Consider the following 27,318-nt stretch of genomic DNA (forward strand, 5'->3'; position numbering starts at 1 on the left):
ATGTAACTGGAACTGGGGTTACTCTGGGGCAAGATGAAGAATGCTATGAATGAAATCTGTACAGCTGGTCATTCATTTGGTCCCTTTGTTGTTGGGTGACTAAAGTTCAAACAGAGTTTAATGGAATTGCCCAATCTAGGGGGCTAATGCGTGTGCCCCTCTGAGGGGTAGGAAGAAGTGACTAAGGGTAACCAAGGACCATCCCCTAAATCAACTATTAATTCACCACATTTTCACAAACAATGACACGTCTAAATAAAAATACTTTCGTCACATTGTATATAATAAATATTTATTGATAATGAAATTGGCTCCTCTCACCAGGAATGCACTCTAAATGTATATCACTAAAATGTGATTTGATTTCAATTTAGGCTACCTGATAAATCGTCAATAATGAATTTACGTTAACCCACGTCATACCCAGTGTTCTAGAATGTAAGTGTTTGGTTAGCCGACATCTATAACTTCTGTTCTTATTCCCGGTGTGACATAAAAAATGAAATAGTTCACGAAAGTTATGCACTGGGCCTTCACTAGTCCTGAATTAACGGACTGATATAGTCGTCTGTAGCACAGGCAACAAAAAGTTTTTCAAAAGAATTCTCAGTACCCCCACATCTTCCCACGGCTATGGAGTGGACACATTGTTTGCAGTGTTCACAAACTAGGCCTACGTTACACTTGTGAGAAAGAAGTTTGATTTATTACATAACATTTATGTATTTTTGTTTGGAGCACTCCATCTGTGCATGAGTCTAGTTCCTCTTGCTGCGTTTACACAGGCAGTCCAATTCTGATATTTTGCCCAATTATTGGCAAAAGAGCTGATTTAATTTGTCATAAGTATATGTATACAGTATACGTGACCTGCGCTCCTCATTTGGGAGTCCTAGCCTAGGGAGGTTACTATGAGTTGTGAGAAAAGTATTGAAAGTGTTCAATTTATTAACTGTGATGTTATTTCGGATATATACAAATGTATCAAAGTAAAGACGGATATGTAAATTGCCTTTTACATTGTAGAACCAGTTTATTGGTTTACAATTTGATAACGGTATGGTCATGTATGAGGCCAAGTAGGTCTATGGCATATTCACCATTGGATCACTAAGGCTGCGTTTACACAGCATCCCAATTTTGATATTTTTTTTCACTAATTGGTATTTTGACCAATCAGATAAATTCTGAAAAACATCTTGTGAAGAAATCTGATTGGTCATAAAATACCAATTAGTGGGGAAAAAATCATCAGAATTGGGCTGCCTGTGTAAACACAAGATCTGCAAATATTTTTTTATTTTAAAAAGATAGCACTTCAATCTGCCTTGAATTCTGTTGATTTCCTGCCCTTACAACTGCTATACATGGTCCCTATTTTATTGAGTTGGAGATATTAATATAAGCCGAAAAATGTGTCTTAACCTGCCATGTTTATGAGCCAAATCACATTTGCAGAGAAAGACAACTTATTTTGACAAGGAATGTTTTTAATCAAATTAAAATGACAATGTACCAATAGCAAAGTTTGCAGAAATACACTCCATATACGCCATACAGGCCTACTACTTAAAGTAATTTAAAACAAAACAATTGTCTCAAGCCTGTCAACAACAGAGTCGTAAAAACAAGTCAGAAAAAAAGTGCTCAACCAGAGTCACTTCTGTTACAATCCAAATATGTATTCACATAAAACAAATGGATCTCCTGAATGACAACATTCATAAGACAGCCACTCATGAATCAATTAAGTGTACAGTAGGATATGTCCTCTTTTACAGCGTCAATCAAACAATAGATATCAATTAAATAACTGCATAAGAGAAAGAGAAAGCCATGATAAACAATCTCCTTGCACACAATTAAAATGATAATAAACCCATTTTGAAATCAAACAATTACATTGATTGAAACGAGATCATGTCTACAAATCCAATTGTTACAAAGAGGATTTTTACAGAGTGTCTCAGGGGTGGATTAGATTTTTTTATTGTATTATTAAATGTTATTTAACGTGCATTTATAACAGAGACAATCGTGCACATTTCTCCAGCGGTTGAGGGGGTTAACCTCCTGTCTCCTGGGGTCAACTGGAAGGTCAGAAGGTCAAAGATGAAATGGCAGTGATCAACGTGGGCTCAGTGAATGGCAGTAGCCTTAGAGCTGAACATACTCAGGCTAAAGGGACTAGAAGGAGAGAGAGAGAGAGAGAGAAAGGGAGAGATCATACAGTTGAAGTCAGAAGTTTACATACACCTTAGGCAAGTACATTTAAACTCAGTTTTTCACAAGTCCTGACATTTAATCCTAGTAAAAATTCACTGTCTTAGGTCAGTTAGGATCACCACTTTATTTTAAGAATGTGAAATGTCAGAATAATAGTAGAGAGAAAGATTTATTTCAGCTTTTATTTCTTTCATCACATTCCCAGTGGGTCAGACGTTTACATACACTCAATTAGTATTTGGTAGCATTGCCTTTAAATTGTTTAACTTGGGTCTAACGTTTCAGGTAACCTTCCACAAGCTTCCCACAATAAGTTGGGTGCATTTTGGCACATTCCTCCTGACAGAGCTGGTGTAACTGAGTCAGGTTTGTAGGCCTCCTTGCTCACACATGCTTTTTCAGTTCTGCCCACAAATTTTCTATAGGATTGAGGTCAGGGCTTTGTGATGGCCACTCCAATACCTTGACTTTGTTATCCTTAAGCCATTTTGCCACAACTTTGGAAGTATGCTTGGGTTCATTGTCCATTTGGAAGACCCATTTGCGACCAAGCTTTAACTTCCTGACTGATGTCTTGAGATGTTGCTTCAATATATCCACATAATTTTCCTCCCTCATGATGCCATCTATTTTGTGAAGTGCACCAGTCCCTCCTGCAGCAAAGCGCCCCCACAACATGATGCTGCCACCCCCGTACTTCACGGTTGGGATGGTGTTCTTCGGCTTGCAAGCCTCCCACTTTTTCCTCCAAACATAACGATGGTCATTATAGCCAAACAGTTCTATTTTAGTTTCATCAGACCAGAGGACATTTCTCCAAAAAGTACAATCTTTGTCCCCATGTGCAGTTGCAAACTGTAGTCTGGCTTTTTTATGGCGGTTTTGGAGCAGTGGCTTCTTCCTTGCTTAGCGGCCTTTCAGGTTATGTCGATATAGGACTCGTTTTACTGTGGATATAGATACTTTTGTACCGGTTTCCTCCAGCATCTTCACAAGGTCCTTTGCTGTTGTTCTGGGATTGATTTGCACTTTTCGCACCAAAATACATTAATCTCTAGGAGACAGAACGCGTCTCCTTCCTGAGCGGTATGACGGCTGTGTGGTCCCATGGTGTTTATACTTATGTACTATTGTTTGTACAAATGAACGTGGTACCTTCAGGCGTTTGGAAATTGCTCCCACGGATGACCCAGACTTGTGGAGGTCTACAATTATTTTTCTGATGTCATGGCTGATTTCTTTTGATTTTCCCATGATGTCAAGCAAAGAGGCACTGAGTTTGAAGGTAGGACTTGAAATACATCCACAGGTAGACCTCCAATTGACTCAAATGATGTCATTTAGCCTATCAGAAGCTTCTAAAGCCATGACATCATTTTCTGGAATTTTCCAAGCTGATTAAAGGCACAGTCAACTTAGTGTAAACTTCTGACCCACTGGAATTGTGATACAGTGAATTATAAGTGAAGTAATCTGTCTGTAAACAATTTTTGGAAAAATTACTTGTGTCATGCACAAAGTAGATGTCCTAACCGACTTGCCAAAACTATAGTCTGTTTAGAAGAAATTTGTGGAGTGGTTGAAAAACTAGTTTTAATGACTCCAACCTAAGTGGTATGTAAACTTCCGACTTCAACTGTACATACCTGAACACATGAAGATGGCACAAAAACACACACATCACACACAGAAACTCACCTCTTAAGGTTACTAGCTGATGATGAGGAGCTTTGCACCAGCCTCTTGGGAGAAGAGGAGGAGGAGAAGGGGACAGGGACCTGAGATAACTTGGAACACTTGGGAGGGGTGATAGAGGTCTGACTGGTCTTTGTCAAATTCAACCTGGAGAAGGAGGGTAAAGCAAACAAGGTTTTATAACCATTTAAAAATACATTCAAAGTATAGCTCTAAAGATGAACGCAGGGTTATGTCTGTCGATGTACTATGCAAACAATGTCAACGAAGTATTGATGGATGTTTAACATTCACTTTCACACACCGCACGCACATACCGTGAAGTGGTGGCAGACCTGGATGAGCGACGGCCTTTCAAATCCCTGAGTTTATCTCCTTGGGTCAGACACTCCCTGTAGTTATTCTGCAGATGACAGAGAGAGGGCGACAAACCAAGACATGCAGTCGCAATCATTTCACATCCTAGCAAAATACCAGCCCTCAAGAGACTTAGACAGGGTAAGAACATTTCAGATTATAATGCAATGAATAAAACTGACCTGAATCATTATTGTACCTGACAGACAGTTCTATATGTAACACCACATGTGTCAAATACGGGCCGCATCCGGTAGGCAATCTTTCTATAATATTTGCCGCCTATTTAATGTTCTTTATTCTGCCCACTCAACTCTACAGCCAGAGGTTGTCATCTCTTATGCTGAAAAGGCTTTCGACCGGGGGTTGAGTGGGAATATCCATTTGCAGTACTAGAGAGATTTGGGTTTGGTCCGTCATTCCTTTCCTGGATTAAGATTTTGTACACGTCCCCAGTGGCTTCTGTTCGCACCAACAATGTTACCTCCAGCTACTTCCCTCTCCACAGAGGGCCAGGCAGGGTTGCTGTTTATCCGTATAGGGTAGGGTTGCTTATAGGTTGCTTATATCTGTATAAGCCTCTTGCTATTTCCGAGCGGGCGGAGGAGAGGATTAAGGGAATACTAAGGGGCAACATAACTCACAAGGTGTCCTTATATGCAGACAATCTTCTTTTATACATCTCTAACCCTGTGGAGTCTATGCCCGCTCTCTTAGACATGCTACAAGATTTTGGGACATTCTCTGGTTATCAGCTAAACCTAACAAAAAGTGTGCTCCTCCCCATTAATCCGTTCGCAGAAGGAATTGGGTGTGCCAATTTCCCATTTAAGGTGCAGCATCAGGTCTTTACTTATTTGGGGATGAAGGTCACACGCTCATTTAAGGCTCTGTTTAAACAGAACTTCAAAGCACTCCTGGAGCGCACTAAGCAGGATTTCATAAGGTGGTCGTCTCTTTCCATTTCATTAGCAGGTCGCATTAATTCTGTTAAGATGACTGTACTACCTAGGTTTTTGTACATATTCCAAATGATTGCCATTTCTCTGCCAAAGTCGATGTGCAAACAACTGGACAGCTACATTTCCAACTTCATTTGGAATAAGTCAAATCCACGAATGAGAAAGGTATATCTAGAGAGACCTAAGCCGGCAGGCTTTTTTACACTACTACTGGTCAGCAAATATATCTAAATGTGTTTATTGGGTTTCTACATTTGAAAACAAGGATCATCATGGAGTTACAGTCAAGCCGTCCAACTTCTCCGGTCTCGCTCCTGTGCTCCCCAATGCCCATGAACCTTGGCACCCATGTTTTGAAYCCMATTGTTAAGAACTCCCTTAAAATCTGGTCCCAATTCCGAAGTCACTTTAGCCTTTAACAAGCAAGTGGCTTCTCTCCATTAACATCTAATCATCTCTTCCCAGCGTCACAGATTGACACGGCATTCCAGGTCTGGTGTTTATTAGTGACCTATTTGTTGATAACACATTAGTCTCATTCGATACTCTGAGGGTTGACCATAACGTTCCCAATACCCACTTTTTTTTTTAGATACCTACAAACTCGCAGCTTTGCCAAAAAACAATTCCCTTCATTTCCACTTGAGCCTACTAAGTGTCCAGTCGAGAGGTGCTTAGATCTTAACCCTTATCTGAAGGGCACAATCTCCAGACTATACGACATAATACAGAACATTAATCTGCCTTCCTTTGCAAATACAAAATCTGCATGGGAGCAAGACATAAGTGGCGAGCTACCTGATGATATATGGCAACAAAGTATTGAGTGTATCCACACATCATCATTTTGCATACGGCATGGGCTTTTGCACTGTCTCCATTACTCAAATGACAGATTTGGAAAAATACACCCAAATGTTGACCAAGTGTTTGAGATGCCACCAGTCCAGCGACTGTGGGACATATGTTTTGGCCATGCCAATCTTTGAGTGGGTTCTGGGACCCCATTTGAGAGGCATTCTCACATATGTGTAATACAACTGTTAGCACCAACCCGGTCCCTGCCATTTTTGGGGTACTTCCCCTAGACCAGAACGCTATCAAGCATCAGGCAAATGCGATAGCCACCCTCCTTTATGCAGTGGGTTAAGGAGGTGATGTCATCTCTGCCTCTGGATAAGGTTAGGTACACTGTGCATGGGTCCCAACAATAGTTTGACTTAACCTGGTCCCCATTAACACAATACGTGGAAAGTATTTTACTTATTGTAACTTGCATAGTTTGGTAAGCGGTCATGTCTGTTCTAGTGGCCATTTGTGCTGATAAGAATTTTTATATCACTTTTTTCCCCCATTGTTTTTGTTTCTATTACTGTTTGTTTCTGTTTTTCTGTCCTATTTAACTTACTTTTATAGATGCCTTGGTGGGTGGTTAGATGCCTTGGTGGGTGGTTAGGAGGGAGGGAGGGTGTGGAGGGAGGGAGGAAGGAAGTGGAGGGAGGGATGGGAGAATGAGGGGTTGGGGTTGTACTGTTTTTGGTGTTATATCTGAAAGTCTATAAATAAAGTTAAAAAGTAAAACATACAAACAGGGATGGGGGTAACGGATTAGATGTAATCCGTTACATGTAACAGATTACAAAAAAACGAACTAATATGTTACATTACCAGCAAAAATATAGTAATCAGATTACAGATAATTTTGAAAAACTAGATGATTACTTCTAGGATTCCTTTAAAATTCAGAAAGGATGTTTGCATACGTTTTTTTGACACCTTTTTGTTTTCTCAATGACATTCAAATCAGCATTGAAAAAAGACTCAAGTTTACATTTGTTCCGCCTGAGCGAATCTGACCACAAGTCAGAGACCACTATGATGACACACCAAATGCGTTTGATGGATCTCGGGAAAAGAGCAGGAATAGGCTTTTGAAGGCTATAGTCCAAGCTATGTCTTCCAATGGAGTGACTGCTGTCGGCAATCAAAGATTATCCAACTTGAATAAATGCTTGGAGGTAAGAACGACTGCAGTGCTGTAGCCTACGGGCGATTCGGATATCACTTATTATCTAAACTGAACAAAAATATAAAATGCAACATGCAAAAATCTCAAAGCTTTTACTGAGTTCATATAAGGAAATGAGTCAACTGAAATAAATTAATTTACGCCCTAATCTATGGATTTCACATGACTGGGAATACAGATACAGTATGCATCTGTTGGTCACAGATACCTTATAAAAATGGTAGGGGTGTGAATCGGAAACCAGTCAGTATCTGGTGTCAACACCATTTACCTCATGCAGCGCAACACATCTCCTTTGCATAGAGTTGATCAGGCTGTTAATTGTGGTATGTGGAATGTTTTTTGTCCCATGCCTCTTCAATGGCTGTGTGAAGTTGCTGGATATTGGCAGGACCTGGAACACGCTGTGATACACGTCGATCCAGGGCATCCAAAACATGCTCAATGGCAATGTTCCTCTTAGCTGCATACATGCGTGGGCGCTCAGCTCCCCTCAGCCCGCGCAAAGAAGCACTAGATTGAACTTCACTCAACTCAACTTTCCAGAGTTTTCCCCTTTAGTTAACACTATCAATGTTTCGCTCTACTGTGGCAATATTAGCCACATTCAATGTAACATACCGTAACAAAACAAACAATGAAGACATAGTATGCTAAATTAACTTTGCTAGAGATTGTCTTGTAGGTAGAGTGCATTGGAGTAGGATTATATTGCATTGACAGGCATGAATCAGGCCTGTACTCTACACAGACCGGTGCGCCATAACCAATCAGAGCTGCAGTAGGCCTATATGTAAATAGCCATTGCCATATATAGATCTGTGCCATTCACTTTGAACTGGACTACGTTTAGGCTACAGTGTGAGTGGTTGTGACTCGCAGTGGCGGTTCTAGCTTGTATGGCTCCCTAGGCGAACCCCCCCCCTTCCGCCCCCCCCCCCCCATTATATCCTTTTAAGTTATCCTTTTTAGATAAAACTATACTAAATATAATCACGTCACCAAATAACTGATTAAAACACACTATTTTTCAAAGAAGGCCTACAGTAGCCTCAGCAGCACTCTGTAGGGTAGCACCATGGTGTAGCCGGAGGACAGCTAGCTTCCGTCCTCTTCATGATCAGGGGTGTCTATTCATTCCGCCGATTCTGTTGAAAAAACGCTTCTTAAATGGAAGCAAACGGAACAAAACGGGGATAAACTTACCAGAATTTGTCCAATAGAAACTTGTCTCTCGACCTGTGTGCACCTATTCAGTTGAAGGTTTACATACACTTAGGTTGGAGTCATTAACAAGAAATTTGTAGATTGGTTGAAAACGAGTTTTAACAAACTATAGTTTTGGCAAGTCGGTTAGGACACCTACTTTGCGTGTGACACAAGTCATTTTTCCAACAATTGTTTACAGACAGATTATTTCACTTATAACTCACTGTATCACAATTCCAGTGGGTCAGAAGTTTTACACTAAGTTGACTGTGCCTTTAAACAGCTTGGAAAATTCCAGAAAATGATGTCATGGCTTTAGAAGTTTCTGATAGGCTAAATGACATCATTTGAGTCAATTGGAGGTGTACCTGTGGATGCATTTTAAGTCCTACCTTCAAATTCAGTGCCTCTTTGCCTGACATCATGGGAAAATCAAAAGAAATCAGCCAAGACCTCAGAAAAAAGATTGTAGACCTCCACAAGTCTGGTTCATCCATGGGAGCAATTTCCAAACGTCTGAAGGTACCACATTCATCTGTACAAACAATAGTACGCAAGTATAAACACCATGGGACCATGCAGCCGTCATACCGCTCAGTAAGGAGACGAGTTCTGTCTCCTAGAGATGAATGTACTTTGGTGCGAAAAGTGCAAATCAATCCCAGAACAACAGCAAAGGACCTTGTGAAGATGCTGGAGGAAACAGGTACAAAAGTATCTATATCCACAGTAAAACGAGTCCTATATTGACATAACCTGAAAGGCCGCTCAGCAAGGAAGAAGCTACTGCTCCAAAACTGCCATAAAAAAAAGCCAGTCTACGGTTTGCAACTGCACATGGGGACAAAGATCGTACTTTTTGGAGAAATGTCCTCTGGTCTGATGAAACAAAAATAGAACTGTTTGGCTATAATGACCATCGTTATGTTTGGAGGAAAAAGTGGGAGGCTTGCAAGCCGAAGAACATCATCCCAACCGTGAAGCACGGTGGTGGCAGCATCATGTTGTGGGGGTGCTTTGCTGCAGGAGGGTCTGGTGCACTTCACAAAATAGATGGCATCATGAGGGAGGACAATTATGTGGGTATATTGAGGCAACATCTCAAGACATCAGTCAGGAAGTTAATGCTTGGTCACAAATGGGTTTTCCAAATGAACAATGACCCCAAGCATACTTCCAAAGTTGTGGCAAAATGGCTTAAGGACAACAAAGTCAAGGTATTGAAGTGGCCATCACAAAGCCCTGACCTCAATCCCATAGAAAATTTGTGGGCAGAACTGAAAAAGCGTGTGCGAGCAAGGAGGCCTACAAACCTGACTCAGTTACACCAACTCTGTCAGGAGGAATGGGCCAAAATGCAGCTTGTGGAAGGCTAACCGAAACGTTTGACCCAAGTTAAACAATTTAAAGGCAATGCTACCAAATACTAATTGAGTGTATGTAAACTTCTGACCCACTGGGAATGTGATGAAAGAAATAAAAGCTTAAATAAATCACTCTCTAATATTATTCTGATATTTCACAATCTTAAAATAAAGTGGTGATCCTAACTGACCTAAGAGTGAATTTTTACTAGGACTAAATGTCAGTAATTGTGAAAATCTGAGTTTAAATGTATTTGGCTAAGGTGTATGTAAACTTCCGACTTCAACTGTACGTTGTAAACTTTCATCCATGGCTGTTCACAATTGTATGTATATTTTAACACAATAATGGTTGAATTGAAGAATTTTAAGCTGCTTATTAATCATTGTTTTTGTGACCAGGGGTGTATTCCTCAGGAAATATGTTTACCGTTTAAGAACCAAACTGAAGCAAACAGAGTAAAATAAGAGTTTCTATCAGAAAATTCAGGTAGGTCCCTTCCCGATTTGTTTCGTTTTGTAACAGAATCGGCATAATTAATATGACCCAGTGGACAGCCAGTAAACTCCCCTGTGGTATTGTGCTCCGTACTGTCAAAAAATAGTTTCATTTAATAAGACCATGAGTGGGGATTTTATTGCTCAATCGATTGCCAATACATAGGCCTAACGGACAAATGCTCAAACTCTCAAACTCGCACACTTTTGATAGACTCAAACAGCTGCAAATTATCAAAATATCAGTGTCACCAACAAAAACGTAAACAATAGGCCTCTATAGCAAATGCAGCATATGGCATACATTTTTCACATGCAAAAAGACAGCAATGGGTTAGAAGAAGCCTACATAACCAATCCATTAAGTAAAATCCAACATCCATTTATGACCAGCTATGTAAACTCTAACAATGATTTATCCTGCAATGGATGCTGTTCAATTGGTAATATTGACTTATGTCTTCTTCTAATGCCTCTTAAGCAGGTTGACGTTTATTGGGATGAGTCTTGTCCTTGAGGCAGAACTGAGAGATTTCCACTAGATGGGCCAGCTGCAGAACACAAATTGTCTATATTGTAAAAATGTATGAAAACCAAAAATACAATTTGGTCTTAATTTAAGGTTAGGGTTAGGCACTAGGGGTTAGCAGTGTGGTTAATGTTAGGGTTAAGGTTAGGTTTAAAATCAGATTGTATAACTTTGTGGCTACTGTGTGCCATCTAGTGACCACTCTGCAGAGCTGCCTCCAGGACAAGATGCACAACGAAAATGCTCTTAAAGGGAAAGTAATCAGATCATGTTACTGAGTTTGGGTAATCCCAAAATTACGTTACTGATTACAATTTTGGACAGGTAACTAACGGATCACATTTAGAAAGTAACCTACCCAACCCTGCATACAAAGAACTATTGCCAAAGTCACTCACCTCATCCAGGCTGAAGGACTTATAAAGAATGGTGTTGATTGACAGGTCGTCCATGCTGGAGACGAGGCAAGTCACTTCCTGGTCCAGCTTTGGCCGCTGGCGACGCTGCTGCTGCTTCTGTTTGCTGCGGTGCATGTCACCCTGCACCCACATACTGTGCTGCTTACTAAAGAGAGAGATAAGGAGTCAGGAGGAGAAAAATATTCAACTGTACCAAACTTCCACAGATATAAGAGGCAGATTATAAACAAAAATGTATTAAATTGTTTTCCTCCTCAATCTACACACAATACCGCATAATGACAAAGCGAAAATAGGTTTTTAGAAATACCTTATTTACATAAGTATTCAGAACCTTTGCTATGAGACTCGAGCTCAGGTGCATCCTGTTTCCATTGATCATCTTTGAGATGTTTCTACAACCTGATTGGAGTCCACCTGTGGTAAATTCAATTGATTGGACATGATTTGGAAAGGCACACACCTGTCTATATAAGGTCCCACAGTTGACAGTGCATGTCAAGCCATGAGGTTGAAGGAATTGTCTATAGAGCTCCGAGACAGGATTGTGTCGAGGCACATATCTGGGGAAGGGTACCAAAAAATGTCTACAGCATTGAAGGTCCCCATCAGCATTGAAGGTCTCCATAATTCTTAAATAGAAGAAGTTTGGAACCACCAAGACTCTTGCTAGAGCTGGCCGCCTGGCCAAACTGAGCAATCGGGGGAGAAGGGCCTTGGTCAGGGAGGTGACCAAGAACCCGATGGTCACTGACAGAGTTCCAGAGTTCCTCTGTGGGGATGGGAGAACTCTCCAGAAGGACAACCATCTCTGCAGCACTCCACCAATCAGGCATTTATGGTAGAGTGGCCAGACGGAAGCCACTCCTCAGTAAAAGGCACATGACAGCCCGCTTGAGTTTGGCAAAAGGCACCTAAAAGACTCTCAGACCATGAGAAACAAGATTCTCTGTTCTGTTGAAACCAAGATTAAACTCCTTTACCTGAATGCCAAGTGTCACATCTGGAGGAAACCTGGCACAATCCCCACGGTCCAATTTGTAAGTCGCTCTGGATAAGAGCGTCTGCTAAATGACTTAAATGTAATGTAAATGTAAATGTGAAGCATGGTGGTGGCAGCATTACGCTGTGGGAATGTTTTTCGGCGGCAGGGACTGGGAGACTAGTCATGATCGAGTGAAAGATGAACGTAGCAAAGCACAGAGAGATCCTTGATGAAAACTTTCTCCAGAGTGCTCAGGACCTCAGACTGTGGCGAAGGATCACCTTCCAACAGGACAACGACCCTAAGCACACAGCCAAGACTACGCAGGAGTGGCTACGGGACAAGTCTCTGAATGTCCTGGAGTGGCCCAGACTTAAACCCGATCGAACATCTCTGGAGACCTGAAAATAGCTGTGCAGCGAAGCTCCCCATCCAACCTGACAGGGCTTGAGAGGATCTGGAGAAGAATGGGAGAAACTCTCCAAATACAGGTGTGCCAAGCTTGTAGCGTCATACCCAAGAATACTCAAGGCTGTAATTGCTGCCAAAGGTGCTTCAACAAAGTACTGAGTCTGAATACTTTTGTAAATGTGATATGTCCATTTTTGCTTTGTCATTATGGGGTATTGTGTGTAGATTGATGAGAAAAAAAACCAATTAAATCCATTTTAGATTAAGGCTGTAACATAACAAAATTTGGAAAAAGTCAAGGGGTCTGAATACTTTCTGAATGCACTGTATCTTTCACTGGGTCTTAGTGTGAAATATTGGGGTTTATTCCTTACTCTTCTAGAAAGTCCTGCTGAGGTCCGATGATGGATCCAGGCCTGCAGATCCTGATCCAGGCGATGGCGTCAGCCGCTGTGAAACGATAGTGCTTCATCAGGTAACAACCTATCAGAGTCCCCGTACGACCCAGACCCGCTGTGAATGGACAGAGGGGAAGAGTGGGCAGAAAAGAGTGAGTGAAGAGAAAAGACAGTTCTTTATGAGTGTCACACGCCTATCTTTGTGCTTGTTTTCACCACCCTCCAGGTGTCGGCGATCTTCCCCATTATCCCCAGTGTACTTATACCTGTGTTCTCCGTTTGTCTGTTGCCAGTTTGTTTTGTTTCGTCAAGCCTACCAGCATTTTGTCCCGTGCTCCTGCCTGTCTCTAGTTCCTGTTTTCTAGCGTTCCCGGTTTTGACCATACTTCCTGCCCTGACCCTGAGCATGCCTGTCGTTCTGTACCTTGCCATACCACCCTGGATTACTGACCTCTGCCTGCCCTGAGCCTGCCTTCCGTTCTGTACCTTTCGGACTCTGCACTGGAGTACTGACCTCTGCCTGCCCTTGAGCTGTCGTTTGCCTGCCCTCCCTGTTTTTGTAATAAACTTTTGTTACTTCGAAACAGTCTGCATCTGGGTCTTCTCCTGAGCCTTGACATAGAGAGTACATTTTACATTTAATTCATTTAGCAGACGCTCTTATCCAGAGCGACTTACAAATTGGAAAGTTCATACATATTCATCCTGGTCCCCACGTGGGGAATGAACCCACAACCCTGGCGTTGCAAGCGCCATGCTCTACCAACTGAGCCACACGGGACCAGTAATGGTGAGAGAGGAGTAAGCCTACTGTTGATATGTCAACCTATTGCTGCCCTCTAATGATGAGTCTCTGTTTCACTGCATGCTGGAGTCCAACACTGAATAATGATCTTATTTGCTACTGAACAGACAGCAGAGCTAAGTATGACGTACATGATGGCTTTATGAACTCATTAATACACACACAAAGCCTCTCACCCTTGCAGTGGACAGCCACAGCGCCCTCGGTGCTCTCACACACGTGGAGGAAGCGTCGTGTGATGAGGTCACTGGGCGTGGTTCCATCCACGAAGAACAGGTCGTGGTGCTCGAAGCCGCCGTCAGTGAACCGCCGTCCGTCGTAGATCTTCCTGTTGAGCCGCACCACGGCGGTTACATGATGCTCCTGGAAATACGGGAAGTAGGCCTCTGGAGCATGGAGAGGGTATCCTGTGAGGGGGGGGGACAGGGTTGGGGTCAGTGCCATTATAGTGGAGGTTGATATGAAGGACAGTCATTTGGGGCGGCAGATAACCTAGTGGTTAGAGTGTTGGACTAGTAAACGAAAGGTCACAAGATCAAATCCCCAAGCTGACAAGGTAAAGAAATCTGTCATTCTGCCCCTGAACAAGGCAGTTAACCCACTGTTCCTAGGCCGTCATTGAAAATAAGAATTTGTTCTTAACCTGACTTGCCTAGTTAAATAAATGTAGGTATTCTGTACTATCAACTGCCATTCCATTTACTGTGACATGACAAGCGTTGTAATTGTCTCTTAAAACCATGAACTATGAAAAACATGTATAGGCAGCGAGGAAAAGTCACCATTCTCTATCTTGCTTCTTGGGTGAGGTCCACTAAAGGCCAAAATCTTCCCAGGAATAATCCAGTTCATGTCTCCATTCTCCACCCGCTCGTAATGCTCATACTCTTCCACATCAAATATCTCAAAGTTGAAGAATCCATATTGCAGGGCCTACGGATGTAAAAAAAAAAAAAGCACACATGGTGGTATTGAATCAAACCTGACGTTAATTGTTGTTCACAAGAAGACCAGTACTTAGGAGCCACTTACATACACTGTAGAGTCATTACTATAGTCATATCCTTGCAGTCACAAGGACCTGTGTCAACGTGGGGCCAGGAGAAATTGCCACTTCCTCATCTTCTCTTTTTCTCTTATTGATTACGCACTCCATTGCACAACCCTTCTGGTCTTCACATCTCACTGGCACTTGATTGGTTAACCAATCCATTAACTGGATATAGAGTCCACACACCAGGTTGCGTGGGAAGAATTGAGTCCCTGACTAAAAGGCTAGGGTGAGCACCAGCGCACAGAGCAGGATCGCATCCAGGCGAGCAACATTTTGAAATGCTCAGATAGAAATGTTTTGCAGAGAACTCAGCTGAGTCCATATTCTACATAGTTGAGAATCATGTCTATTCTAGATACTATATTTCTATCTGAGCGGAACATTCTGTAGTGAACCCATGATGTAACCCTTCCTCCATGTTGATACATGCTAACCATGTTTCTCCCCCTGTGAGCATAATTGGACTAAAAGATTAACACTGCGAACAAGACAGAGAGAGGAAGGGGGAAAGAGAGAGAAATTGAGAAAGAAAATGGATTCTTGAGGCCATTTAACCTGTCAATGGTTCCTTTCAAACTCATGAAAAGGCTGGGTAATATGTTGTAACATTTTTAAATGCTACACCATTGTAAATGCCGTAACTGTTAATACATGATGGAATACTCATTTGTTAAGAGTATGTACTACTTGTAAAAAGTGTATTCATGCTTATTACTGACAGTTATTATAACTAATATCAAGTATTGGAAGACACCAAATACCCATGACAAGAGGCACAGAGTCTAATGATAAATCCTTATTATAGTAAATACCAACCCAAGGCTCAAATGAAAATAAACAATGCATTTTTACCTTGCGTATTCCTTGTAAACAGTCTAGGATGGTCAAATTGTATGTGCATTCTCCGAGAGCAGCATCCCTAAAAGAGAAGGACAAATGGTGAGTTCATTTCACATTTGGAGACTATAGTTGGCTGTGCATCACAGTGAGTTGAAATGGCCTAACCATCCTGTTGAACATGAAATGGTTGTCACTTCAACAGCTAACCTCATGATAAGCTTTTCCAACGATATTTACTCAACATACACCCAAACGGTGACAGTGTAATTTGTAATGGTGTCGGGTCATCCTGTGATGTCAGGATGATGGGGTTACAATGTGGCATTGAGTCATCAGGAATCTAGAAAGTTCTGCAGAGATTTTGCATCATTCATCCACATTCTCACCTCAACTCATTTCTAACTGTATGTGCATGCGCACCCGCAAGTATTTATGTGTGTGCCAGAGTCATCTGTCAGTGGCACAGCCCGGCTAAACTGGGATTTGCGGCATATCGGAGTCTAATGCGAGCACATTTATACCAGTTATAGAAAAGAAACAAATATTCTCCTTTGTTCAGCAGTACGCTATTTCAACATTATCAGTGACAGACATTAGGCAGTTAGGCATAAAGGCATTCGGCATGAAGTTTGGCAGTATTCGTATATGAACCATTCACGCAGGGTGTTATGTACACAGCATTAGCCTACCAACCTCTAAATTTAAGATTGGGCGATAGAGTAACTGAATAGTTAACTGGAGAGGTGTTTTGTTTGTTTACCTGAAAGGCAGATATGCGGTATTGTTTCCTGAGATGAGGGTCCTGTAGGCCTCCTCTGGGCTTCTCTTCAAATAGATCACCTGAAACAGTCGTGTGCATGCGTGCGTGTGCATTAGTGACAATAAGAGACTACGAGAATTACATAATAAAGACAAGAAGATGAACACTCACAGAATAGGCACCAATAAGTACTGCAGCATTGGCCCTCTTCCTCTGGTCATAGCTGGTGTAGTGAATCACCCTCTTTCTGGAATGAGTGAAGGACTGAAAGAAACCAGACTGTCAACATTACAAATCATAAGGTGTTTGTTAAACGGCTTCTATGTTTGGTTTTATAGGAAAGATTGTGTTGAAAATTACACTGCAGTTACACAGTAATAGGAGCAACTTAATGGAAAGGGTTATCAAAAGGGTAAAGTAAAGTGCATATTGAGGTAACCCCCTTGGAGTAATGGTAATGTATCTGTGTCTTACCTTGAGCTTCTTGTTCAGTTTACAGCAGTACCTGTACAGCATGCCCAGATTCAGGGGTCCAAAGTCAGCATAGAAGCTGAGACACAAGCCCGAGAGAGCAAATATAAATGATGTATCTAAAGTAATAGCATAACTATTACTCTTCAGTGGAAGGTAATATTATGTAGGCCTGAATACTGTAAATTAACAATTACAGAATAAGGTACATGTAATACACATTTTTTGATTTAGAAATCAGGTTTTAAATCCAATTTTACACATGGTAACTGGTTGCCATTAGGCCTAGGCCTACTGATTATTGGTTAGCCTAAATCCAGAGGCAACACAGGTTTTATCTATGTGAGCTACAGTGTCCTGAGTGACTCCCGAGTGAAGCAGCGTTCTAAGGCACTGCATCTCAGTGCTTAGAAGTATCACTACAGACCCTGGTTCGATTCTGGGCTGTATCACAACTGGCTGTGATTGGGAGTCCAAAAGGGCAGCGCAGAATTGGCCCAGCGTAGTCCGGGTTAGGGTTTGGCCAGGGTAAGAATTTGTTCTTAACTGACTTTCCTAGTTAAATAAAAGGTCAAATAAAACATTTAAGAAGTTAGGAACCACCAAGACTTTTCCTAGAGCTGGTCGCCCGGCCAAACTCAGCAATCGGGGGAGAAGGGCCTTGATCAGGGAGGTGACCAAGAACCCGATGGTCACTCTGACAGAGCTCCAGAGTTCCTCTGTGGAGATGGGAGAACCTTCCAGAAGGACAACCATCTCTGCAGCATTCCACCAATCAGGCCTTTATGGTAAGAGTGGCCAGACGAAAGCCACTCCTCAGTAAAAGGCACATGACAGCCCGCTTGGAGTTTGCCACAAGGCAAGGACTCTGACCATGGGAAACAAGATTCTCTGGTCTGGAGAAACCAAGATTGAACTCTGTGGCCTGAATGCCAAGCGTCACGAGGAAACCTGGCACCATCCCTACGGTGAAGCATGGTGCTGGCAGCATCATGCTGTGGGGATGATTTTCAGCGGCAGGGACTGGGAGACTAGTCAGGATCGATGGAAAGATGAACGGAGCAAAGTACAGAGAGATCCTTGATGAAAACTTGCTCCAGAGCGCTCTGGACCTCAGACTGGGGCAAAGGTTCACCTTCCAACAGGACCATGACCCTAAGCACACAGCCAAGACAACGCAAGAGTGGCTTCAGGACAAGTCTCAATGTCCTTAGTGGCCCAGCCAGAGCCCGGACTTGTACCCAATCGAACATCTCTGGAGAGAGCTGAACATAGCGGTGCAGCGACGCTCCCCATCCAACGACGCTCCCCATCCAACCTGACAGAGCTTGAGAGGATCTGCAGAGAAGAATGGTAGAAACTCCCAAAATACAGGTGTGCCAAGCTTGTTGCGTCATACCCAAGAAGATTCGAGGTTGTAATCACTGACAAAGGTGCTTCAACAAAGTACGGAGTAAAGGACCTGAATACAAGTTTTTGTAATACTTGTTTTTCCATTTTTAATACATTTGCTAACATTTAAAAAAAACTGGTTTTGCTTTGTCGTTATGGGGTATTGTGTGTAGATTGAGGATTTTTTTTTATTTAATCAATTTTAGAATAAGGCTGTAACGTAACAAAATGTGGAAAAAGTGAAGGGGTCTGAATACTTTCTGAATGCACTGTAAACCCCTGGAGATTGCTAAACGGCATTGGATTGGTACCCGTGCTTTGGTCAGATTACATGAAAATAGTGCTGATTGGCCACACACACCTCTTGTTAAGGTCAACGGCATCATGAACTTTATCCAGTACCAGGACATCTCTGTCTCCGGACATGATACCCATTGAAAACCTGTGGTTTGAATTGAAGAGGGTAGTCCATACAACAGGCCTACTTACTTCTCATAGAGAAATTCATCATCTGTGCTGAAGTAGTGAGTGTTTGCTGTAGTTTTCGGTTTGGTTCTAAGGGTTGCAAAATACAACCGGTCTGTAAGAGAATGAAGACAATGTAAAACAAGGGCAAAGAGATAACAACAATAAGAATATTTAATTTCCCACGCTCAGTGACCCACATTAGTGGTTCTTAAACTCTTTCCATTTCCCGAGGCTTAGCCGTCTTTGTTTCTTCCAAAACATCAAACATTCATTAACACCCAAAATATAAAGTTACTCTTCCATTCAAATGTGAGTCCATGTAGGCCTATGTTTTGGCTGGTGCAATCAAATTTCCGTTCTGGGAGATTAATAAAGTCACTAGAAACTGAACAAACAATGCTCATAGAAACTAACTACACGAATGAAAAGCATTGATTCCACATACAAATTAGTTAAACAGCTGTTAAATCCCGTTCTAAACGTTTGTGGGCGAAAGCAATCTAATGATGTGCCTGACCAACACTGTCCACGAACTCTGGCGCAATAAGTGGATGTTATTCAAGCCAAGTTGCGCAACTACTTCTATTTTTGTTACCTTTGATGAACTCGGACGCTCCAAGTAGTACATATTCATCTGCCATTTCATTCGTCGTTGTTAAAATCTCAAAATTATATAGGGTCCTTCAACAGATGAATTGGAGATGGAGGGCGCAGATTGTTGGTGCAAAATAAGTTATTTATACGCGCCCCATTTTGAATTAAACTACAACACACAATACGAAATATTCCTCTTGATTGTCTTATATTGACGAACTAGTGAAGAGTCAATAAAACATATGTTTCTTCTCAACACATCCGAAAACAATGTCACAGGCAAAAGGGATGAAGAGAAGAACAAATGTGATCATATCCAACTTGGGACAACTCTCCTCACTTGTCAGCACGGCTTCAAGTTCTTCCCTAGAATTTAGATTGGATTGTGTTCTATATTCCAATTTAGGTTGTTCTTCAACTAAACGTTTCAATTGAAGTTGGCTGAAAAATCCAGTTTGTCCGAGACGCATCTAAAGTAACTAAATGCCTAACCTCAACACAGGGCACGTCGCTATGGTTTAGTTGAGTCAGGGCCAATCAGCATTTAATAGGAGGTGGCTCTGACCTAAGAAGTAAATCCCCTGTCAAGTGTCTGGGCTGCGCAGTAATGCTTATTCGTCTAGCCTAGCCTAGTACAGTTAGTGTCACATCTTTTACGCATAAGGATTCAAGAATGTTCTTTGTGGATTTGTGTGTCATATTTCAGTTGTTATTTTACATTCTTAAGTTTACTTTTCCACTTTAAGTCTTATAATAGTCATCTTGCTATCTTTTTTCAGTCAGTTTTAGTTTTGATATGTCTGTATTAAAAGTACATAGACCTAACTGTAGGTCTGTAAAAACTGTAAAACAGTCACTTTTACAGTGTGGTTAACATTGAAGTGATGTAAGGTGCAAGACACCAACACAAACGGCACACTCATCTTGGTGTGTGTGCTTGGCATTCCCTGCGGCATGTGATGCAGTCCTTTAACCAACTATATCTTCCCACCTGACTACCATTAGGCCTTGCTACCTCTCCATAGCAGGACGTGCCACTGAAGTGTTTAAAACCCCGACACTAATTGGCCCCAGTACATCACTGGGGCCAAGCTTCCTGCCATCCAGGACCTCTATACCAGGCGGTGTCAGAGGAAGGCCTTAAAAATTGTCAAAGACTCCAGCCACCCTCGTCATAGACTGTTCTCTCTGCTACCGCATGGCAAACGTTACCGGAGCGCCAAGTCTAGTTCCAAGAGGCTTCTAAACAGCTTCTACCCCCAAGCCATAAGACTCCTGAACATCTAGTCAAATGGCTACCCAGACTATTTGCAGTGCCCCCCCCCCCTCACCCCCTCTTTACACCACTGCTACTCTCTGTTGTCATCTATGCATAGTCACTTTAATAACTCTACCTACATGTACATACAGTACTACCTCAAATAACCGGTGCCCCCGCATACTGACTCTGTATCATTACCCCCCTGTATATTGTCTCACTATTGTTATTTCACTGCTGCGCTTTAATTACTTATAACTTTTATCTCTTATTCTTATCTGTATTTTTTTTAAACTGAATTGTTGGTTAGGGGCTCGTAAGTAAGCATTTCACTGTAAGGTCTACACCTGTTGTATTCAGCGCATGTGACTAATACGATTTGATTTGATTTGAATAGCTGATAGGCAGTGGAGAGGCCAGATGCGTCACTGCGCACAAAATAACAGTCAAGACATGAGACACGCAGCTCAAAAAGCTCTGCTGTTGATCTTGTTTCGGCCATACAAATTTAATTTACTGTAGAACGGATTCCCCTCTTCACATTTCTCAAAATATTTAATTAATATGAATCAATTATTTTTGAAAGATTATTATACACTAACTAATTAATGTTCTTCACCATTGTACTAGGTTAAGTCTCGGTGAATCGAATCATGCCCATCAAAATAGTAATTTGTGAATCGCAAACAGTAAAAGGAAACAATTTAGCTGTAAGCTTCCTTTCGAATTGTGTCGTTGCAAAACATTTCGTAGATACACTACTTTAAGTTGATTTGCACATTGAATTTAGGGGAAATATCAACTCAATAGATGCTAGTAGTCAGCCTGAAGTAAACACTTCTAAAAAGGTAAGATATAAAGCCTATCGGCTCTATAAACGTTTTTCCCCATAAACCTTCCCAATTAAATGTTGACTGCAAAGTAGGCCTACCTGGCAGAATGATATCATGATGATTTGTATCAAATTTGTATTGCATACTCTGCCATTACATGTGCAGTACAGAAACACCGCTAGCCTAACACAAATGTACTGTGACTAAAACTGCACAGGGTGTTTACCTTTCACACTAGTGAGCCGATTGCACTTCTTTGTCCTGCCGTTTACTACATTGGTGTCAGAAGTGGGAATACCAAAAGGCTAAAACCTCTTGGTGAGGCCGCTAGGTGTTGTACAAAGGTTGTTTAGTATTATTACAACTTTTATTTTATTTCTTATTATGATGATTTTTTCCCCCACTGGCTCACCTCACTTTTCTATTTTTTTTGTATCCGTTATACAGTTAATAAAATTTGTATGACCTTGGGGACAATACAATTACTCTACCTAGACTAGCCTACAACGCCACAATGCAATGAATATTGCATTATTGTTTTCAAGTGAGTACAATTCTATTCTAGACGTAAACTGTAGTGCAAATATAATTTAAATAATGGTGCAAAAGCCCTGTTATTTGAATGTCTCATTCCATTTGGATCAGTTGTGGGTCTACTCTGGACAGATTGTAAGATCTAGAAAGGTACAGTACAGGACAGTCTGGCTGTATTTGTACTTCTGATACTGATGCGCTGTCTGTTGCCAATCCTTATTCTCCCAAGTCGTCCTAGGCCTATGCTCTCATCAGGCCCAGTTATTCAGGACAGCTTAAGCTTACAAAGCTTAAGCTTACTACAAGCTCAATGCAGACGCAAGATCTGGAGTGTTGCAATGTCATTATTCGTCACAAAAGGGATCACACCTTGAGATCTCCTTGTAATAAGCTCCGGCATTCAACATTCTTTTTTACTTCCTGAAAATTGAGACGCGCTTATCATTCCTTCCGCAGCCATGGAGGCATTGTCGTCGCTTGGTTCCTTGATCTGATCTATAGCAGTGGAGATCGGTGCCCTTTAAGATGAGGGAGGAGGATTTTTTTTTTTAATGAGCATGGCCTTATTTCTATTACAGCATATTAGATGACTGTCATTCATATTCCGATCACCCAGCTCAATGTAACATCGATAGTGTAGCGACCCGCACAGACAGCTCTGTGTTATGAGTTATGCTGTTACTTAGTTTTATTGTACTTACCAGTACCCAGTGTTAGCAGGTTGACTGGCATGTCGGACCCTGCGATCTGCCAACCACGGGAATGCCTGCAATGTTCTGGTGCCGGCCATCCTTTTGGTTGGTGGAGCGGCGGGGGGGAGCGGGGGGTGTTGGAAGGGGGGTGGAGCACCGCAAGTTTAAGACCATGCTTAGCCATTGTTCTCCCTCTTTTACGGCTGGTCTTAACAAGAGATGGGTCACTGTTGTTTGATACTGTTTTCCTTGGCTTATTTGGCGTGGACTATTGCCCAACAGTAGTCTGTGTTGAGTTTGGTTAATAAACCGGGAATTCGTAAACGCAATCCTCTGTCTGGACATATGTCAATTTCTGATCTAGCCAGGTCATTACATTGGTGTCAGAAGTAAAAACTTAGATAAAAGTTAGTCGGCTAGCTAGCTGACTACCATGGCTAGCAAACGTTACGTGAGAACAGGGGTTGAAAATGTTTCAAGGGAATCCGAAAGTGAAGGAGGAGGCAGGAGACGATTATGGCTAAGGAGGTGCGTGTGCAAGGACATCGAAGGTTCTGGCCGATGGGAACGCCAGGGCATCAGAGCACAGAAGCCGCTTGAGGGTGACCGTTAGAAGGATGGCGGCTGAAGCGGGCATGGATACTTCTGCGACTGTGCTTCGCATGGATTCTGGGCGGCGGACCGAAGGGGTAAGGTCGACGCTGCGTGACGAGGAGGCTGGAGCTCAGGATGTAAACAAACATGGCGGCGCCCAGTCCCCGATTGCATCTGTATCTGTGAAGACCCCGAAGTACTCTGTTAAGGCAGATTGGGAAGCTTTTCATGCTCAGTTTGAACGGTTAGCTCATTCTGGAGGCTGGTCGAATGAAGATCGGGCACTGCAGTTGGCTTTGTGCCTCACGGATGATGCTCTGTCCGGTTTGATATTGATTAGCCCCGAGGACAGACGTGATTTTGGGGGTTTCGTTGGAGCACTGAGGAGGCGCTTCGGACAGTGTGTACAGCCTGGGCTGCTGCGCTCCGAGTAATAGACGCAGGCAGCCTGGAGAGCCACTACGAGTGCTAGCTAATGACATTAGGAGCATCTCGCGGCGGGCATATGCTCACATGCCCCCCTCTGTGCAGAGCGAGTTAGCACAGGTGGATGGCAACACATGCCCTGGTCCCATGGTCTGCTGAGGGTTTGGCCAGCCAGGCCATCTGTGCCGGAATTGCCCCATGTCCCCCAGAGCTCAGAGATACTGCTCGGGGTCCGCATAGACGGGGCAGTGTGGACCCCTGGCTCGCTTTCCCAACCACCACCATCGCCAGGAGGAGCCCACTGGCACGGACGGGGGAGCAAGGCTCGTCTTGGACAGGGGAGCAAGACGAGTGCAGATGGAGCCTGTTGTGGTGATGACTTTTGTCATGTCCCTGTCACTGTGGAGTGGGTGCCCTGCTCTGCCCTGGAGGACACTGGGTCCACAGTAACCCTTGTGAGGCCGGATATTGTGCCAGTTTGAGCCCACAACTCTGCAGCTCGGCACAGTTACAGGTGAGCTGGCACCCATGAAAGGGAAGGGAATAATGACTCTGACAGTAGGGTACAGGTCTGTGCGTCATCCTGTGTGGGTGGCGGCTGTGCAGGACCCTTGTATCCTGGGGTTGGACTTTCTTAGGAGCACAGGCTGCCAGTTAGACCTAAATGGGGGTACACTGAGCTTCCAGGGAGGGCCGGCAGTCACCATGGCCCCCCCTAATGTCACATTCACAAAATCAAATAACCCCCTTACTCCAACAGTTAAAGCAGCAGAGACTCATGGCAGCCCCTCTGTCACCTATGGCTGTGTGTGTTACAGTCCCCCAGCTACCTCCATGACACATCCCTCCGTGAGCACGGTCCATGTCCCTCCAGCCTAGCTACCCCAGATGGGAGAGGAGAGGACACTGTCTGCAGTGAGGGCGATATGGGGGAGGAACTGTGTTGGTCTTGACACCGAGCAGCAGGAACCGTTGTGGCAGTTGCTGTTTGAGTTCAGAGACAGCTTTGCTCTGTTTGAGGAAGAGGTGGGTCAGACTCATCTGGTGCAGCATGAGATCAACACAGGTGATGCTTGGCCCATCAAGATGCTGTATCCAGCTGGCATGCCAGGATGCAGCAGACAAGGCTGTGTTGGAGATGCAGTGGGCAGACTTCATCGAGCCCTCAGACAGCCCCTGGGCGGTACCAGTTGTCATGGTTCCTAAGGGGGGCAAGCTGAGGTTCTGTGCAGACTACAGGCGGCTGAATGAGGTAACCAGGAAGGACTCATCCCCCATACCACGCATCAATGAGTCGCTGGACCTGGTTAGGGGGTCCTCCTGGTTCTCCTCAATAGACCTCCACAGGGATACTGTCAGGTGCCCCTCTCCCCAGAGGCTAGAGCCAAAACTGCATTCTCCACTAACAGAGGACACTGGCAGTTCAAGGTCCTGTGCTTCGGGCCTGTGCAACGCTCCAGCTACTTTTGAGCGTTTGATAGACAGGGTGCTGGATGGCATCCCCCGACAGGAGTGTCTGGTATACATCGACGACATCCTGGCCCATGGCAGCTCATTCCAGTCAGCCCTGGGTGTGCTACAGCGTGTGCCGGAGAGGGCGGCTGCCGCAGGCCTGAAGCTCCACCCTGTGTTAGGGTTGCGTAAGTTCAACTGAGATAGGAACAATAGGACAACTGAACTTGATTAAAATAATTGTTTAATTCAAAAGTTAATAAATGGCAAATGCATTTTTCGTATATACGGGTCCACTGCACCACCCCGCAGGGTGGTAACAGAGAAGACACTTGTTACTGACAAAGACATTATAATAAATACTCATGACAGAGATAGTTCCCACTTCCGAGCCGGCCTGTCAGAGTAGAGACTGGGCGTGGTTTAGACTCACCCAGCCTATCGTTGGTGTTGGCGCCTTAAGCCAGTCCTGGCCCCTTAGCGCATGTGATGTCCCGTCGCTGTGTAGATTACGCTCCTTCACCCCAGAGACTGAGGTCAGACAGCTCTGTAATATTGTCTGAGCTATTCACACCTGTTATACAATGTCCACTGTTCTCGCTCAAGGCTAACTACAGCTTCCCAGCTTCTTATCTGAGCTAACTGTTACTTYCRGCACACACACACAGACACCCAGGCGCCCAGACCAACAGTTAGCTAATATTCAATCACGTTTGTTGTAGTATTCAATCACATATCATACAGTTGCTAATATTCAATCATGTTTGTTATAGTATTGGGTTATAGTGCATGACTCAGAACCTCACATGTTTTTCGTGTGTATAGTTTATCTGTTATTGTCTGGTCAGCAGTCTCCTGATTCACCCCCCTCCTGTGTCTCTCTAAGATTAGCACAGTCTCGGCCACACAGTACAGCTTCACACTACTGATACATTTGTTTCATACACACACAGGACATATTTCATACAGTACGCGCTATCTTTAACACACACACATTTCAGGCTGATATTCATGGTTAGGCCCTGAGCACTGGTAAGAGTGAGAACAATGAAAATGCAGGTTCAAGGAGTCAGCAATTCAACTTTAATGCATAAGAAGCCCTACTAGTTTATAGTTAGTTAAGCATGTCAAAAAACCTTTATAAAACCCCACAATCCCCGTTTGACACCAAAAAAGGTGTCAACATAGACGTTTTTGATTCCCCCGTTTGACACCAAAAAGGTTTCACATACAATAAACATTTCATCCCTTTTCCAATATACTAGGTGGGCTCGTCCACCCAGGAACTTATAACCTTCTTAGGGAGAACAGTTTTATTCATAGACCTCTTTCTATAGCATTTCATGAAAATAATATTTTTTTTATTTAATTAATTGATTTATTTTATTTTTTAATCAACAAAGAAAAATCAACAAATGATATAGGCCAAGTTGCATTTCGACTCCTCCTTTTGATCTTAGAATACAAAGATTAAAAGAAACACACCTTTATTGTATAGAAAATAAAAACATCTAGTCCACCCTGCTACCCCTAACAGTACTAGATTTAAACCTTGAAATAAGGTAGGACAACTACAGGGTAAAGATTAAAAGATATATTGTGCAACAAAAGCAATGAATTAACTAAAAATAAGCAATTCTAATTTTTATTCTTTATAGCAAACCATGGATCACCCTCAGTTGACCCCATCTGGTCAAGTTTGCTTCAGTATCCTCCCCGCTGGCTGTAAGCAGGGGCATCATGCCAGAAGCTTTGGCAGCATCTGCAATAGATCTCTTAGCACAGGGTAAAATGCAAGCAACGCAGCAGATTAACACAAGAAATACAATTATTAGGGTCAGAAATCCAGTAACCATCATGGCAGTGTACTCACCAAACCAACCACCCAGCCAGGGGAACAGTCCACTCTCCTCCACACCTGCAAGACCCCTCATCTCCACAGATAACTTTTCCAACCCGCTCAGAGCTTTTGAAATGCTCCCATCAGGACTGGTATTGTTAGGGATAAACGTGTAACATTGTTCTCCAAACATTGCACATACACCTCCCTGGTTGGCCAGAAT

General features: G+C 42.9%; 1 protein-coding gene across 1 annotated transcript; it reads right to left on the reverse strand.

Moving 5' to 3' along the window:
* Window positions 1-1,603: 1,603 nt before the first annotated feature.
* LOC111956373 (dual specificity protein phosphatase CDC14AB) lies at window positions 1,604-19,980 on the reverse strand. The gene is made up of 13 exons (XM_023976831.2): window positions 19,468-19,980; window positions 18,894-18,984; window positions 17,016-17,091; window positions 16,713-16,805; window positions 16,542-16,621; window positions 15,794-15,860; window positions 14,670-14,820; window positions 14,064-14,294; window positions 13,059-13,197; window positions 11,268-11,433; window positions 4,239-4,324; window positions 3,925-4,068; window positions 1,604-2,187 (listed from the first exon to the last, which is right to left on the reverse strand). The coding sequence occupies exons 1-13, from the start codon at window positions 19,511-19,513 to the stop codon at window positions 2,139-2,141; spliced, it is 1,419 nt and encodes a 472-aa protein (XP_023832599.1). The 5' UTR covers window positions 19,514-19,980; the 3' UTR covers window positions 1,604-2,138.
* Window positions 19,981-27,318: the final 7,338 nt, after the last annotated feature.

This window comes from Salvelinus sp. IW2-2015, linkage group LG32 (genome assembly GCF_002910315.2).
Source record: "Salvelinus sp. IW2-2015 linkage group LG32, ASM291031v2, whole genome shotgun sequence".
Classification (NCBI taxonomy): domain Eukaryota; kingdom Metazoa; phylum Chordata; class Actinopteri; order Salmoniformes; family Salmonidae; genus Salvelinus; species Salvelinus sp. IW2-2015.

Bases quoted from the DNA above. Each gene is read 5' to 3' on its own strand.
- LOC111956373 (XM_023976831.2), bottom strand. From the start codon at position 19,513: ATGGCAGATGAATATGTACTACTTGGAGCGTCCGAGTTCATCAAAG. The intron at 14,295-14,669 runs GTGACTTTTCCT...CCCCCCTCACAG, and splicing joins AAGAAGCAAGATAGAGAATG to GATACCCTCTCCATGCTCCA. The intron at 11,434-13,058 runs GTAAGGAATAAA...CTCTCTCTTTAG, and splicing joins CAGCAGGACTTTCTAGAAGA to TAAGCAGCACAGTATGTGGG.